We start from the raw sequence: 16,934 nt of genomic DNA on the forward strand, positions 1-16,934 counted from the left end.
TTAATTTTGTTCAAAATTCGATTCTGTGTAGTAAACGGTTCTAAATCTGTTAGAATAGAAGAGAGGATATGAAAGACAACAATCAGAAACAAAAATCTAATTGTCATAAGTTACGCATAGTGTTAAATATTTCATCCAGTACCTAGCCTACATAAAGTTTTATGTTTTGTATAGTCTATCTGGCTGTTTCACTGTAAATTTCATGCCCAAATCAGTAGTTGACTTCCAGTATTATGGTTTTTGGCCTGTGTTTTGCATTAAATGATATTGGTCACAAATATCATGGTTGTTTGATTTCCTCATTTTTTCTTTGAAACTGGTAAAATGGATTTTCGTTTTTTGAATCTCCTTTTTACTTCCCAATACCATTGGGCTGTATTTATTGTAAATACAATAATTTGAATTAGTAGACCTTTTTATTCTGGGAGTGGTTTTGTTCAATGTATTAGAAGATTTGTTACAAAATGTATGCTGAAATAATTAAAAGGAAAGTTTCCCCAAGGATCTTAATCAAATGTGTCACATGATTTTGTCTGTTTAGCTTCTTATTAGTAGCAAATATGAAATAAGCAACAAATAACGTGTATATTGTCCACCAAAAGATTCATTGTTCAAGGCAGTCAGTATACTTGTGTTAACATACACAACCCAAATATGGTCAAAGGTAATAGTTAAATATTAAAATACGTATTTATTTTGGTAAAAAAATGCTGTATTGCAAAACAATGTTATTTTCTTTTGCCACTCAAAAAGCATACTAACAATCTTAAACTGTTTTCAGTTGATACATATTGCCTAATTAATTTTTGTAAGATTTTTTTGTGAAACTGCTGGTGAATGTTCTGCTGTTGAAACCAACTAAAGTTTGGGATTTTAAGGTTTGTTCACCTGTTCACCCTTTTTAACTGTTTCCTGCAAAACAACTGTCACATCAATATATTTTGTTTCAATACAGCATTAAACCAAACAAGCCCTCAACATGGCATCACGAAAGAAGGTTTTATTGAAAGTTATTATCCTGGGAGACAGTGGGTGAGGAAAAGCATTGTTTCATATACTATAAAGGGACATTTATAGCCATACAAGAACTGCTAGTGGTTAAAAAATAATGACCCAAAATCGATGAGTCATCACATTACTCTTTGTTTGTTCAGGCAGTTAATCATTCAGGATTGTTGATATACATGTACACAGCATGACTGCACCAGTATTGATGTACATTTTTAATACACTTTGATAATTATGATAACCCAAAAGTACCAACTGAAAAATTTGCCGAACAGTTATGACAACATGTTTTCGAAACACATCTTGCAGCGATGTTTGCAAAATAGTTTATGCCACCCACAGGCATTACATCAGTTGTATTTATTGTAGCCTTTGTAGGTTAATAGTTGGTACAGATCTTTATATCATTGCTATGTATTTAGAGTGGGCAAAACATCACTAATGAACCAGTACGTGAACAAGAAATTTAGCAACCAATACAAAGCAACCATTGGTGCTGATTTCCTCACCAAGGAAGTGATGGTTGATGACCGACTTGTTACGATGCAGGTGTGACAAACATCTTTAACAATAAATCAAACCATTAGAACATATTTTGTTAAACTGGGGTCCATACACTGAAGTCTTATGTGTATACCACTTTTTCGTTTATAGTTTAAAATATCATCTTGCCTATTATACGCTCCCTTAGAATTTGGCCATTGCATCATGCTTTCCATGAAGGGTGTGCAACTTCTTTCAAAATGGTGTTTATAACTAATGAATAGTTAAGGAACAATTCTGTAACTTTTGAAACCACATAAAGTGAACAAAACAGTAACTGTTGAGTCCCCCTTCCAGGAAATATGCTAAAAAAACAAGGATGGCCCAATCAATGTTCCTCTCATTATTTGTACACACACTTGCCGAAGACTGTGAGCAGAATTAGATATAAATAGTGTTGTCACACATCAGTTACAAGGCATACATTTTCTTGTTTACTGAGAAAATGTAAGCATAAGGCTTGAAGAGTTTATTTGGCCTCATATATAACATAAATATGTGTTCAATTTACGGATTAAACACAGCATTTTGTTAATCGGATAATACAATGGTAGAGAGAAGAGTCTTTAGCAAAATTACTTTGTCAGGTTTTTAACATTTTGTGATGAAATTTAGATTTGGGATACTGCTGGACAAGAACGCTTCCAATCGCTCGGTGTTGCATTCTATCGAGGAGCTGATTGTTGTGTTCTTGTTTATGATGTCACTATGCCCAATACATTCAAGACTTTGGATAGCTGGAGAGACGAATTTTTGATCCAAGCATCTCCACGGGAACCAGAAAACTTTCCATTTGTTGTCATTGGAAACAAGATTGATCTAGAAAATCGTGTGGTAAGTTTAACTGATAATCCATTTTCCAAACAAGCCTTTTTGAAATAACATGGCTTTTTATGGGATCAAGAACTGTTGTCAATTTTGTCACATCTGGTCATGTAGCTTAGTTATCCAAGATAGGTAGTGCAAAGACATTTCTGCTTGTTAAAATGTAATGTGCTTTCTTTTAATCCTCTTGCTTAAATATGGAAATAGATCAGATTAAAGCTGCAGGGTAGTTAGCCAATCTGATTTATGAAAGGATTGGTTTTATGGTTGGCTTAACCACATGCATGTTGTAGAAAAAGTTTACAACATAGCTGAAGCAGTAGTAAACCATAATGCATAGTTTACATCCACTGGTAAATACTGTAAAACTTCCCAAACCCTATGTTTTGGGTCTAAATATTCTTTGACCAATATTTTAAAGACTAATTATGTTTTGTTCACAAAGGTTTCGCACAAACGTGCACAAGGCTGGTGCCACAGCAAGAACAACATTCCATACTATGAGTGCTCAGCAAAGGACAACATCAATGTGGAACAAGCATTCCAAACTGTTGCCAAGCAGGCGCTGATGCAAGAGTCCGAAGTTGGACTTTATGATGATTTTCCTGAGAGAATCGATTTAAAAAACACAGACCAAAAGCCGAAGCAGAGCGACTGTGCCTGCTAGATTTCTCGTCATGTCAGTAGTTAAAACTGTATTTGTTCTTTGTCTAGGCCCCAAATGCTCAAGCGCTATAAACCACAGTTGAAATTTTCCATTTGAAAACCTCCAAGCAGAATGCCATCATTTGATGTGCAATTGGTTAGAAGGTTCCTACTTGATTTGTGTGTGTGTGTCCAACTTAGAACTTTTCACAGTATATTATAATTTACTACATATTAGGCCACATTATAACCGCTACAGTCTAAAAGTTATCAGACATTGGCAGAAGGACCAACCCAGGTCCATTGTTATCCTTTGATGTTTGCATGAAGTGGCCTTGTACGAGCTCCACTTGATTTTGTTTCACTCCTGTACATTGTTGTTGTTGCATAACAGTTTAAATACATCACCTTTATTGCTTCTTAAATCTATGTTTTTGGACATTGTTTACAAAAATCCAATTTCAGTGTTTCTTTCAGCGAAAGTGTACCATTTTCATGAAATAGTAAATACATATAAACTAAACCACACCAGCTTTCATGCGTACCAATTGATTTCTTGCACAATGCAGTGAATTCGGCATCTTTGAAAAACATTTTCTGCTTCCTTTTTGAATGACTGACCATATTTCTTCTATTTGTACATATAGATCGCGCTTGAAAATGTACTGCAATAAATCCTGCTCATTCAAATTCTTTCTAATTGTCTGGGTTTGAAATGCTCAGAAGCAATCCTTTACTTTTGATGTTCCAAGTAAGTTCCTCACGATTCTAATACATTACAATTATCACCAACCTGAGAATAATGGCCTTGTACTTGATTACATATCAAAACGGTTTTAAATGCTCTGCGCTACATCTTTGAATTAATCCACTGAAATGTATTGTAACCACTGGAGATGTCATTATACTGGTGACCTTATGATTATCCTATCTTTTGTTATGTCATCAAATAAACATCGGTTATCTGTATTAAATCATTTCAAAAACACCAACACCTGTGTGTTCATTTTTTAGTGTGCAGGGGCGCAGAGCAGTGATTCTCAAACAGCCTGCCATGAGAGATTTCCAAGTGTGCCACGAAATATTAGCTATTTTAAAGTGCAAACACTCCCTGGTGTTTCAGGACTTCATGTATGACAACGTTTCAAGCTCATATTTTTGTTACTGGTAAAGAAAACATCCTTGCCCACCACAATAATGTTGAAAATTAACATTCATTGAACAACTTTTGTTATGTTTACCTGCAAAGTGTGTCGCGGAAGGAAATTTTTAGTTCTTTAATGCACAGCATGCTTGAAAAGTTTGAGAACCATTGGAGTAGAGGTTAATGAATTGCGGACAGTTTAAATATGGTATGTTTCAAAATATAATCAGCAGTTCCATAATTGTGTACATATGCTTAATACCCTTTGTTTTTTTCGATGCAAGTCACAACTGAAGTAGAGGATATCACCAATCCACCTTCGCTTCACACACCTCACATAAAGAATAATATGATAAAAAAAAAAAACTGAAATTGCAGCGGCTGCAGCCTGGCTCACACATTTTGCTCAGCAAAAAAGCAGGTCCTATATGTTTTCATCGTCAGTGTAGTTTTCATCATATGCCGCAATATTGCAATGTTCACCAATCATATGGTTTGAACACATAGTTATTACAGTACATGGTACTCTTCAGCTCCATTATAATTTAGTGTGTTTTGCTATCTTCTTTACTCTGATTTATTTAATACAAACCTGCTTTCACAAGACATATACACAAAACAATTGTGGATAACAGATTGCTACTCAAATTGTTTGACAACAAGTTGAGATCCTTCAAAACATATTTGCATCACTGCTGGTATAATAATTTGAACAATGCCCCCAGATCTTTGTCGAAAATTTCTCATATCATCATGACATCAAACAAATACACAATAGTCGATACAAGACATTTCCCACTGGGCTAGGTTGTCCACTGGGTTAGATCCATTTGGAAACTTACCACAAAGCCTTTGACCAGTACTTACAAAAGCTTGAACCATCATGCAAAAACTTACACAAAATAATAACTTTTCAAAACAACAGTAATCACCTGCCTGCTCAAAAACACCACATATATTTTTTCTGGTTGGCTAAGGTTCCTTAAGTTGCCAAAGATGAAATCATCAACTTAAGGCAAAACAGAGAATGCCAATTTGTGAACTTTTATAAAATACAATGAGTTAAGTGTATGTATGGCAACACTTATAAAGTAAAGTTATAACACTTATAAAGTAAAAAAATACACCAACAAAAACATACATACCCAGTTTTAAAAGCGTGGAACATTAAAATCAATTCCAATATTTGAAGGCTGGAATATTTTGAAATCCACAAATAGTTTTGACTTCGAATGGGTTCACATATTTCCAGAAACTTTAAAATCTTTCATCTGTGAAAATATTGATAACCTGCTGCATTGTAAGCAGTGCATTGTCAATAATAATGTTTAATACTAACAATAAAATGAGTTAATATAGGAATCAAACTAAATGTCAGTCAGAAATTATCAGGTCAAAACTCGAAACTCCAGCAAGTGTCACCAAAATCGTCATCTGTATAGAGTCCAGGAGTTTTCTGCAACCAAAAGCACCATTGCCTTGATGTTTGATAAATTTGGTGGCTTTACTTTGACATAGAAGAAAATCAAATCGATAAACTAAGGTTTGACTTATTACCGAATCTAAAACAAGCGATAGCATAGCTAAAAATTTCCACCGAAAAATCGATGCAAACACAACATCTTTTCCTGTCTACGACTTTTATACTCCTCTTTTTACCCTAACTTAAAATACCTTGTAAATAAATTAAATAACCGACGTTCGACTTCACTTTCGCAACGTTGTAAATGTGCGCGCCATTTTGCTGCTTGTATTGCGCATGCGCACAGCGCACAACGCACAAAAGACGCTACTAGTGTATTTTTTGTGCAAAAATATATTTATGACATCTTTATCTAAAATTTTACTTTAAGTTATTCTTCTGTTAAGCAGAAAATTCAATACAACCAACTGTTCCGCAGAAATGTTAAGCTTCATCTACATAACGGTGTAAGTTGGAGATACTGTTGTTATGAATGTTTTTTTATTGTGGTAGAAGCATCGTACACGAACTTCACTGATGATAATTAATCAGAACCTTGAATAGAAAAATTACAAGCAAGCCACAGCGGGAATAATAGACGTTACAAAATTATCCGAGCGCGCTTCTGTGCTTTTTGGATACACATGTGGTTGATATAAGAATGAACAAAAAGCACGCACACACCAGTATTTTTTTCTGCAAGCGGAACCAGCAGAACGATGAACTTAACTGGGCGAATTTCTATAAGTATATCACATGTAAAGGGTGCATAAAATATTGAAACTAAATCTTTGCATCTTTTTTGACAATACATTTAATTACGAGTGTTCTATTGAGCTTGCCTAGATATAAATAGTTGATCTTACGGAAGGCGGTTCAAGTGTTTGCAAAAGAAGGCGTACTGCTCTTGGCATGCAAATCACCTATAAAGCAGCACTTTACTGACTTATGGTCGAGCATTAAGCTTTGTAACAACAGCTTGACCCTGGTATCAGTCTTTCCTAGTTTTTAGGCCATGTAATGTACAGATTAAAAGTTTGCATTATATTATGGGGCAAGTAGTTTATTAAGACTAAAAATGGTGAACTGTATGTAAGTTAGAATAATATTATAACATGTTAAAGTTTAGTTGTGAAAAATACATAAATTACTGACATGCACATTGTCCAAAATGATGTAATTCCTTGATATCAATCACCTGACCATTAGAAAATATAAAAATAAACTAAAATGCTTTGTCTTCCAATCAAGTAGTATCCATGCTATCATCGGCATTATTGTTATTTAAAATGTCTTCATTTTCTTCCATGTTGCTGTTATTTATATCATTTCCGAATTTAAAAAGGGGTGATTGATCAGACATGCCATTGGTAGCCTCCATAGCTCGGGGACTCCACATTTCCATGTATGAGAATGGGGTATTGGGATGCTGACTGTGCCACTCTTCCAAATCTTGGCGCTGATATACCAACATATAAGCAGCTTTTGTCTGGAAATAATTCAGACGTGTTTTGGTATTGTTTATGGACTATGCCTTCATTTTAAATAGCAAATTTTTAATGCATTCATGTCTTTTAGACCATTTTACATGTTTGAGTGTTGTTTCTGTAGCAAATTTCTGTTGCAATTAGGACATACCAATGGAGAAAATATAGGCGAAAGTATATTTGATTTGTAAAATATAAAATGTATTTTACATTAGTTGCATCATATGCCCGTATGTCTAGTCAATAGCAACAATCGTAGATGATAATCATAACATTGTATCTTAGTATTACTCATTATAATGTCCACAATATAACAAAAACAGTCATCTTACCACAACCCTATCTTCTGAGGACGGGCTAACACTGCTGTCATCGAAGTAATGCCACTCGTTGTCAACAGAGTTTTTGGCATATGCTGTGTAATGACCACCTCCTAATCCACCGTAATGATTTGATACTGCGATCAAATTGTAGCGGCGCTTTTTCGTTTCCCAGCTTTCCTTGGTGGGATTTACAATAAACTCAGACAGATCAAGATCTCTGAAATGCACAGACAAAGACAAAATTATTGTGTGTGTTTACTACAGCCTTGGAACTGTAACAGTATTGTTGGGCCTGATTGTTAGCATCCTGAGCAAACCTGTTCAATGGTAAAGTTTTAGCAAGCAAGTAGTGTAGATTAATTGACACTTGTACATTTTCACACTGAAACAAATACTTAGAATTGAGTTTGCCTGCATCCTTATGTTATTGCATGAGCACCGTTGGGGCCTGTGTAAACCACTCACTTGCGTGAACAAGTTAAGTTTGTTTTTTTGTTTCTTAAAGTAAATAAAAGTCTGTTATAGAGCTTGTGTGTAATGAATACTTGTTATTGCAACCTTTCACCAATCGTTGTTGTACATATTATTACAGCAAAATGTTAAAATACATAAACTTTTGGATGTATAAACTTGAAGCCACCTTATAGGGAAATTAACAAGAGTATCAAGTTTGTCGCGACTATATCTTGTGTGGGAAAATCTCTTGAAATGAATGACCAGAATCGGAGGAAGCATCCACAGGTCAAACTTCTTTAATGCTTGCTGGTGTTTTTTGCACTGCGAGCAATACCTACAAGAAAAAACAGGTAAAGAAGAATTAATTCCCCAAATTTGTTTGTTTTTAATTCCTAACATGAATATTAATTTATAACTTAGCCCTGAAGCATCTATAGAGACCAGCGATCACAGCACATTCATAATTTGGTATTATGCCATCAATGAGCCTGTGGTACTGTAATTTCTAATGCTTATGTCCAATAGTTACATCACTGTGGAAAACAAATATTGGACTGTGAAGTGGCTGCTTATTTTTTTTATGTTGAAAAGTTTATTTAATACACTAATCTATAATGCCTATGCAATTTATGCTTACTTACAATTACTCCTGAGGATGTCAAATTTACATGTTGGGTGCAAAATCTAACCCCACCTAAAAAGCTTTGCTGTGATGTTGTAATAAGGAAAAATGCAACAGTGGTCTTTTTTACGTTTTTTGTAAACAAAATATGTTGATCGTTTATTCACAGTATTTACCATTCATCATCTACTCCTAATTTCTCGGCAGATGTAAACAACTTCATACAGTCATGCAAGTCAATGCCATGGACCTTCTTCGTATCAGGCTTTACACTTTCATGCATTACCTCAACCTTGGGCCATTCTTTCGGAAAGCAAATCTCAAAGGCAGATTTTGACCAATCAGCAGCGAGATAAACTCCGTCTAAAACCATTTTTTTCACATATGTTTAATGGCAGTGGTTTTGAAACTTTTTCCGGGATTGCGAACTTTTGGGAGAAAACACAACAATTGTTCAATGATTAATGCTAAAACCGATTTTTATATGATAAAACTCCATCTGATACCGTTTTCTGTGGTGATGAAGTTGATTGCAATAAACATTTATGAAACAGGCTTATATTTATTTTATTTATGAAGTGTGGGACAGTAGTCCTTTACTATTTAACTGGTAGCACATTTAGTAAAATATATTTTCTATTTTCAGATTCAAACTCATGCATCTACAAACACAAAAAAATTGGTGCTACATCCTATGCATGATATGTACTCCATAAAAACATGTGTCGTATTTTGTGGCATACATATTAGTGTAAGCTAGTGTAACTTACAGGTATATATGTTTTGAGCACAGGCTTCATTACAAATAATGCAAACAGATCAAACCTTGAAACAGTGTTTTACAATGTAGGCTGTGATACTTTAAACCAGTGGTTCTCAAAATTTTAAGTTTGCGGACCGGTAAACTTTCAAAACAAATTTCGCGGACCGGTGGACTTGCATCATCAACCCAAAATTAGTAAAAATTCAACTTAATGAGAAGTTGGCTGCTGTCTGTTTGATATCATACATGTTAAACGCGGTTCTAATGAAGTTTCTGCAAGGCGAAGTAGTGCGTTGACTTCCACACGATTTCTCTGCCTTCAACATCTTGCCTTTTGCAATTGAGATAAAAAAATGTAATATATTTGGCGTCGGCACTGGTCTGCGAACCGGCGGTTGAGAACCACTGCTTTAAACCATTCAGTCCAGCGCAATGCTTTAACATTGCTTATTTTTTTAAATAAGGAGAGAATGTATTGGGGGCTATGCATAGCAATAGCATTGTAGCATACCTTGGAGTTTAATTGGATTGTCATCATTGTATAGTTGTTTATATTCCTGTGTGCCAAAGCTGTTCACCACTTTCAATGTAAAAAGCTTGTAGCAGTTGCTTTCCTCTGTCTAAAAAAAACAAACAAACAAAAGTTTCACAGTCACTGCAATAACAAAAGACTATGTATTTTTTCGCACACAAAATAAATAAACAAACTGTTCATATGAATTAGGCGTCTATGGTTCTATGGGTTTCAAGAGGAAGTAATATGGTATACAGCAGTGTTTCCTAACCTACCTTAAGTGGAAGTCCCCTAAACTAATCAAATATAGAGAATATGGGGTGTATGTTTAATTGCATGGGGATTAAGAATACAAACCATATCATTTATAAGAAAAAAGTCTTGCAAATTTGATTTTTGTTTGACCACAATGGTCTGTATTGACAAAATACTTGCTGACTACAATCCTGTTTGGCACAGTTAAGGATTTAAACCAAACACAGAAACATATTTGCATACTAACTTCATTTTCACCATCCATTTTTTGTTCTTCATCATCATAATCATTTTCAAACAGTTTCTCAATCTTGTCTTGAATCTCTTCATCAGCAATGTATCGACTGCAAAAAACACAAAAACAATGAACTGACAAATAACTTTTTTTGCAATTAAACTGTAAAAACACAACTACAATACTGGACTTTCCAATTATTATTATTTTTGAATCCACACATTTTCTGTTGGATGTAGAAAGATTGACATTTTAAATCACAATTGTACCAATATCACTACATTATCAAACATTTGTTATATACAGCATAGATGGAAACTTTTATATTATTAAGAGCAAGGCGTCAAATGACTTACAATGTAGCTCTCAACACTGCCTGGTAGAGTTGCTTGTATGTCAAGTTGTTTGGGCAAACTGGCACCATAGTTGGTTGACCGAACAGGTGACTACTTCCAGTCACACTGAAACGTAAATACAAAAAAAAATCTGACAATCAATGTTGCAAACCAGGGCTACTCAAATGGTGGACCGCGGTCCACATCCGGACCTTTGAGGCGTTAGATGTGGACCTCGGCGGTTTTTTGATTACGGCTACATACACTATCAATTTTGTGGTAATTACTTATTCATTTAAATGTAGCAGCAGTTTTTGAACTGGGGTCCGCATTGCGGTTTTTTGGTGGATTACGACAGGTAGGCTATCACGAAAAGCCTTTCCAAAATCTTAAGGTCAGATTGTGCAACTGTGAAGGAAAAATGATCCATTATTTCATTAAAAAATTAACAAAACGGCCATTGTTTGCGCATAATTTTATATGTGACATAATAAACTTAACGTTGAATCATTGCAAAAGTGATCTAACAAAACTAGATAAAATGTGTTTTGTATGTTGTGCCAATATACTTTCGCAAAGAGTAAATTAACGTTTAGTGTCTGATACAAGCTTTTGTTTTGCTGACATATTTGGCTTGAACAAATGTGTTTATGTTGGATCGTGACTAGTTACAACCAAAATTGACTAAGACATGTTGCATTTGCATTACTGACAGATGTGTTCGGACCTCAGTGATTTTTACCTTTTGTTTCTGGAACTATGACAAAACTAATTGAGTAGCCCTGTTGTAAACTGTTACTATAGTTAAGTAGCATCAAAATAAACCAGTGTATTTGTAAAACGCAAACAAAAGGTCAATAAATGCTGCTAAACAGGCCAAAGGACTAATCAGCCACTATTTAACTACATTCTGTTACAAGCGACTTTTCGCCTATGCAAAAACACTGATGCAGTTTATTAACCAATGCCCTACATCCACCTAGTTCAACAAAACACCAAAAGGATGGGATCAACTACAGCTAAACAATTTCAGTTGATTAAATACTCAAAAGAAAGCTATTAAGACACTAGATACCAACCCCTAATTGCAGAACCCCAAAATGTCCCCCATAAATGCAGTATGTTTGAAGGACTGATAAATTGATATGTTTAAAGGAAGTAAGAATTTACACAACAGTGGCTTTAACACAAAAACTTAAAACATATGCAAGGCATGTCCATGTAATGTTCTGTTTCATGGAAAAGGTTGTAATTTGAATTTCTACCTGACATGACGCATGTAGACTGGAAGCATTCTGGCTCCTGGAGGACTTTGGAAAATGTAGATATAATCCTTTTCATAGATTGCACGTACACCTTCTTTTCGCTTGAAAATTTTATGAAATCTGCAACACATTATACAATAGGTTTTGTTTGCACTTACAGTAACACACACACTGGGACATTTAGGGATAGGTTCTTAACCAAATTCCTTACCCAGCATTGTTAAATATACAGTATCACATATGTTGGACAGTTTTTTCAAACAGAAAGAAACTTTTTTACGAAAGATTGATCACAAACAATTTAACTGGATCCCAATACAAATTCAGAAATGGTTCTTAATAGAAGAACTGCATTCTTACCTAGCATTGTAAACATCTGTAGCTGTCATGTCAGCACTTGGGTATTCGTTATATTGCGACACGGCTGAACACACATCATCAATGCTACCATCTTTGGGAACAGTCACTTTGTACTGTGAAAGCAAACAAACTTATGTTTAGTTTAGTTAGTGCAGTTGCAACACAATGACAATATTTATAAGGAATTAATTTTCCATCACATTGAAAAGTTGCACCGAAAAAAAGAGAATGAACACACAAAAAACAACTAAAACAATGATTCTAAACCTAACACCCCTAACAAAGTCAAATCGGAATTTATGTTTTAGTAAAAAATATCAGAGACCGAATCAATCGTTATGGCACAGTGTTTTCAATGCATTGTGACATACTTGTGTATAATTCTTTTTTCTTTGTTTATTAGGCACTGTACCATGCGCATTCACTTTTATTTACCCTGATAAAGGCAACCTGTTTCGGACATCGAAACATTGGTACAAAAAAAATTGCCAGAAGAGCTCTATAAAGTTGATATTATACCAGGCAGCAACAGCTTATGAATAACTGGATTTTGTGTTGCAAAAAAGTGACAAAAACCTGAACGAACCTTGACCACATCATCGGAATAGTCAACAGGAACGAATGTACACTCTACTGATCGCTCACGCTTGACAGGTAACGGAAGCGACAGAAAACAGAAAGGGTCAAAGGTGAAAGAGATGCGTGGACATTCTGGACAATCCACGGTGCTCCGGAACAAACCGTGAAGTGTGTCTACAATCACTGAACTGTTACGTTTTCTGTGGTTGTCCCACGACTCTAAAGCAACCTCTGTATGTGGTCTGTCATTAGCTTCTTGCATCTCGATGTATCTGCACATAAAAAGCAATGAGCATATGATTTTATGTGGTCTAAAAAGGGTGGTATACAGTGGATTTAAAAGTCATTTTACAATTATGCAGACAATTCCAGTCAGTCCCAATGCACACAATCAGTTTACAGCAGACAAAATCCGTAAATAAAGCTTGGATGAGATCATACTCCACTTTATTGCACAAAAAAGGTTGGCTGTATATTAATATTTTTTTACGAAATTAGGTGAACATCTCTTTGTTGTAAGGTTGTTTTACTTTGTTAAATCAATGCAACAAACCAAATACAAATAACACATAAGTTATTTCCAACTCACGGCTTGGCAGAAATGCGGTTGAGATCTTCATGCAGTCCATCAATTAAAAATGAAAGAAGCTCTTGACTGTCATGTTGCTGATAGCCAGAAAATCTTGGTGCAAATTGACCAACTGCCATCTGACCAAACAATTAAATAGTTAGAAGGCACAGTTCTAATTTTTGTTAAAACATTGAAATAAATATTAAAATGCTTTTAAATTACAAAATGCTTTTTTTAATTTATGTAGCAAAGATACAAACCTTGAAATCTCTGGGAGCAAATGAAGAGTGATCACCAGACCACATCACTTGTATTAGAGATGCGTAGGCTTTTGCTAACTTTCCTCCCATGCCAAGTGGGTTGGTTCTGTTAAGCTCTTTTTCATGGCACCCACCTAAAACACACATGATAGGCAATTAGTATTCCATCAACTTGGTATTTCCATCAACTAGTTCAATATATGGCATCAACTTTCACCCAGAAAAAGGTCCAACGATAGCAATACAAACACTTGAGTTATATGTCAATTCAATTTGTCTACTTGTTGACTGGACTTTTGTTGAGATATGATTGAAGCTCAGTTTATTGCAGCATAAAAAAAATATTTAAAATATGCGATAAACTCCTTGTAGCCAAAAAAATCAGAATTTGTGTACCATAAAAATTTTTACCAACCATGTTTAAGTCAGGTGTAGTAGCCCCAAAATTAAAGTTTAAAATGAATCTAGTCTTCTAATAGAGTCATCAAAACAGTCAACTACCAAATTGGATAGGGGCTAATGCTGCAAAAGCAGATTGGAAAAGAGGCATAATTTGAAACAAATATAAAGTATTACGAATTTGACATTATGAATTTTTTGTAATTATTAAATGCTGTAAATCTCATTTCAAGCCTAAAAATAAATTTTAAATGCCATAAATAAATAAAAACAAAAAAAAATTAATATATAATATATTTCTTACTTTTGAAGTACTGTGTGAGAGCAGGTACATTACTAAGGCACTGGAGGGCGCTGTTCATAAAGCAGGTGTTGCCAAGATTGTTGAGTCCGCATAATCCTGGTGTGCAATAATGACCGTTCATTGAGGTTGGGCTGCTGCTTCGTAATTTGTAGTTTGAGAAACTGGAAGTTCCACTACTGCTACTGCTGCCCCAACCACTGCCAGTACTGAGAAAACGGTTATGCTTCAATTATAAATGTTTTTACCAGTGTTATAAAGCAATTTTTTTAATGTAAATATGGTCAGTAAAAGAATAAAAATCTTGGTGTAGGATTTTATCAGCCAAACTTCTTTAAAAATGCAGTTGGGTTCTACAGAAAAAAATAGGGTCACAAATGTAACGACAAAGATAAAGCGATGGGAAAAAATATATTTAATATTGCATGATTTAAATATGCAAATTTAACATAATTTCGAACTGTTTGCATACAATATATACAGGTTCATAAAAAAGTGAAAACAGGGTACCTCTTTTGGTAAGTTCCATTTGAAAGAGAAACCTTTTGTTTGCTGCCACCATGTGTCCATTCTCCATTATCATTTTGTTGTTCTATGACTACAAGCTAAAAAAAAACATAGTATGATTTTATGATCAACTAAACTCATATGATATTATTTTTGATCACAATGTTTCTTGAATGCTGCATTTGACAACAAATTACCTGATTTTTCTGCAAGTCAACATCTGCTATTGATTTGTCTGCTGCTGTGCTTAGTTCGTCATAGCTGTCAGGTATAAACGCATTCCATATTCTCGTTTGCTTATCACAGGGAATCTCAAATAACTTCCTCATATCTTTTTCCAAATCAGCTGAAAAAGATTTACGTTTTTAAACTAACGTCAGTTTTATGTTAACAACCAAAACTTCTTTCAAAACCACTAATCTAAAACTAAAACTTTTTTTGTTCCCAAGTGATACAACAGTGTTTCCCAACTGAAGAGGAATATTAAACTATAAAAGGGATGAATTTACTTTTTACATGTGGTTTGTAAATAGGCATTTTAACTCTTGGAATATAACATGTGTAGTTGATAAAACACCTGATTTTAAATGATCTTTTTATGGTTTAGCGTCCACTATGTAGTCTATTAGGGAGGAATTATAAAAGTTGGGAACCAGTGTGATAGAACATGCTAAGCACCTATGGTTGTAGTCTTGCTGATCTCTTTTGTAAAAACTTTCTCCTTGTTGTCGTAGCAACCAAGTTTCAGCTTGATGGGGTAAATTTCAACATTTGTGGTTTGTGTGATGCCAAGGGCAATAACCTGCATTAAAATCAAACACATTTACAAACAAAAATCTAATCATTTTAAATCATAGTTAAGACAAATACCTTTCTGGCAATAGGGGGTTGGTCTTCAACAAATCCATACCATTTGACCAACAAATACCAGGCCTTCTCAGGCACAAGTGTGTAGTTGTAATGCTCAGACAAATTGTCTTTTAACTCATTGTAGGAATCATCTAAATGAAAACAATCTCAAGAATAAAGACTGTTACCAGACACAATTTTGTTTGCAGCAAAAATGCTGGTATAAAATGCTAACTTTCAAACAACACTAGATACCTGTAAACAAGCCAGAATTGTCGATTGGCCCCGGAGCAACATGGTCATGAGATTTACTGATTTTCCAGCCAAAGCCATTGTTTGTTACATATTGTTCAAATGGTTTGAACCAATGTGAATCAATCAGATACCTACAATACAACAAAAAAACAGTAGAAATGCAATATACAACTTGGCAAAAATAATCACATTCAATTTTTTTAAAGATTACAACAGTTAAACAAATTAAACACAACCAACCAGGTATCTCCGTTTGTTAGCGTTTGATTTTTGAGCTCTTTAATTTGCGTGTCCTGCTTTTCCAACGCTTCTGGTGAAGGTTCTTCGTCGTCTGTAATTTTCTGTTCGCCCATTTTTTTAACCAATTTACCTAGATCTTTCAGTATCCTACAATACACAACACGATCAACTCTATACAACCTAACTTTCGATTTTTTTTGTGGGCTCTGGTATGTTTCCAGTTCCAGTTCCAGTTCCAGTTCCTTCTTTTGGGTTTAATTGATTATTGTCATTCTGTCTCTGTCACTGAGAAACTGATCTTAGCAAAAAAACAATATACAAGCATGACTGCTCAATGTTTCGCAAAATTTATTGCAACCTTTCACAGAGTCGAATTAAAACTCGTATACACTTCGGATTCTTATTTTGGGCAAAAAATAATTGATAATTTATCATTAAATAGTACTCTACTATCCGTTATCTAAGTAACAAATGCCAAATAGTCACAAAACTTTAATCTTTGCGATGACGTTGAACTTTAAAAACATTTGGAGAAGCATTGTGCGCTCGTGTGTGAAAATATTTCTGTAAAATATGTTTATTCTGAGATTTGTAATAACTTGGGTTTTGCACAATTTCGTCATAGTATTACGAAGAACATCATTACGTCATATTTTGCTGATGAAACATTATATTTTATTCTAAAAAAAGCGTTTGATCCGGTCAAAGTTGCTGTAATTTTACAAAAAAAG

At 34.5% G+C, this 16,934-nt stretch overlaps 2 protein-coding genes across 2 annotated transcripts; one reads left to right on the plus strand and one right to left on the minus strand.

Annotated features, from left to right (window-relative positions):
- Positions 1-746: 746 nt before the first annotated feature.
- LOC145228020 (ras-related protein Rab-7a-like) lies at positions 747-3,711 on the plus strand. Its single transcript, XM_080092990.1, has 5 exons — positions 747-878; positions 956-1,032; positions 1,431-1,557; positions 2,167-2,385; positions 2,822-3,711. Exons 2-5 carry the CDS (start codon positions 980-982, stop codon positions 3,041-3,043), a joined length of 621 nt encoding a protein of 206 aa, XP_079949116.1. The 5' UTR covers positions 747-878; positions 956-979; the 3' UTR covers positions 3,044-3,711.
- A 2,400-nt stretch (positions 3,712-6,111) lies between these two features.
- On the minus strand, positions 6,112-16,474 carry LOC145228018 (ubiquitin carboxyl-terminal hydrolase 4-like). The gene is made up of 19 exons (XM_080092989.1): positions 16,204-16,474; positions 15,964-16,094; positions 15,730-15,860; positions 15,538-15,661; positions 15,057-15,205; positions 14,863-14,957; positions 14,356-14,561; positions 13,653-13,786; positions 13,411-13,529; positions 12,829-13,093; positions 12,243-12,355; positions 11,883-12,002; positions 10,639-10,743; positions 10,295-10,391; positions 9,790-9,898; positions 8,692-8,878; positions 8,078-8,227; positions 7,447-7,654; positions 6,112-7,116 (listed from the first exon to the last, which is right to left on the minus strand). The coding sequence occupies exons 1-19, from the start codon at positions 16,314-16,316 to the stop codon at positions 6,874-6,876; spliced, it is 2,799 nt and encodes a 932-aa protein (XP_079949115.1). The 5' UTR covers positions 16,317-16,474; the 3' UTR covers positions 6,112-6,873.
- Between the last annotated feature and the right edge of the window lie 460 nt (positions 16,475-16,934).

The sequence above is a fragment of the Phallusia mammillata genome, chromosome 5, assembly GCF_965637545.1.
Source record: "Phallusia mammillata chromosome 5, kaPhaMamm4.hap1.1, whole genome shotgun sequence".
Lineage (NCBI taxonomy): Eukaryota > Metazoa > Chordata > Ascidiacea > Phlebobranchia > Ascidiidae > Phallusia > Phallusia mammillata.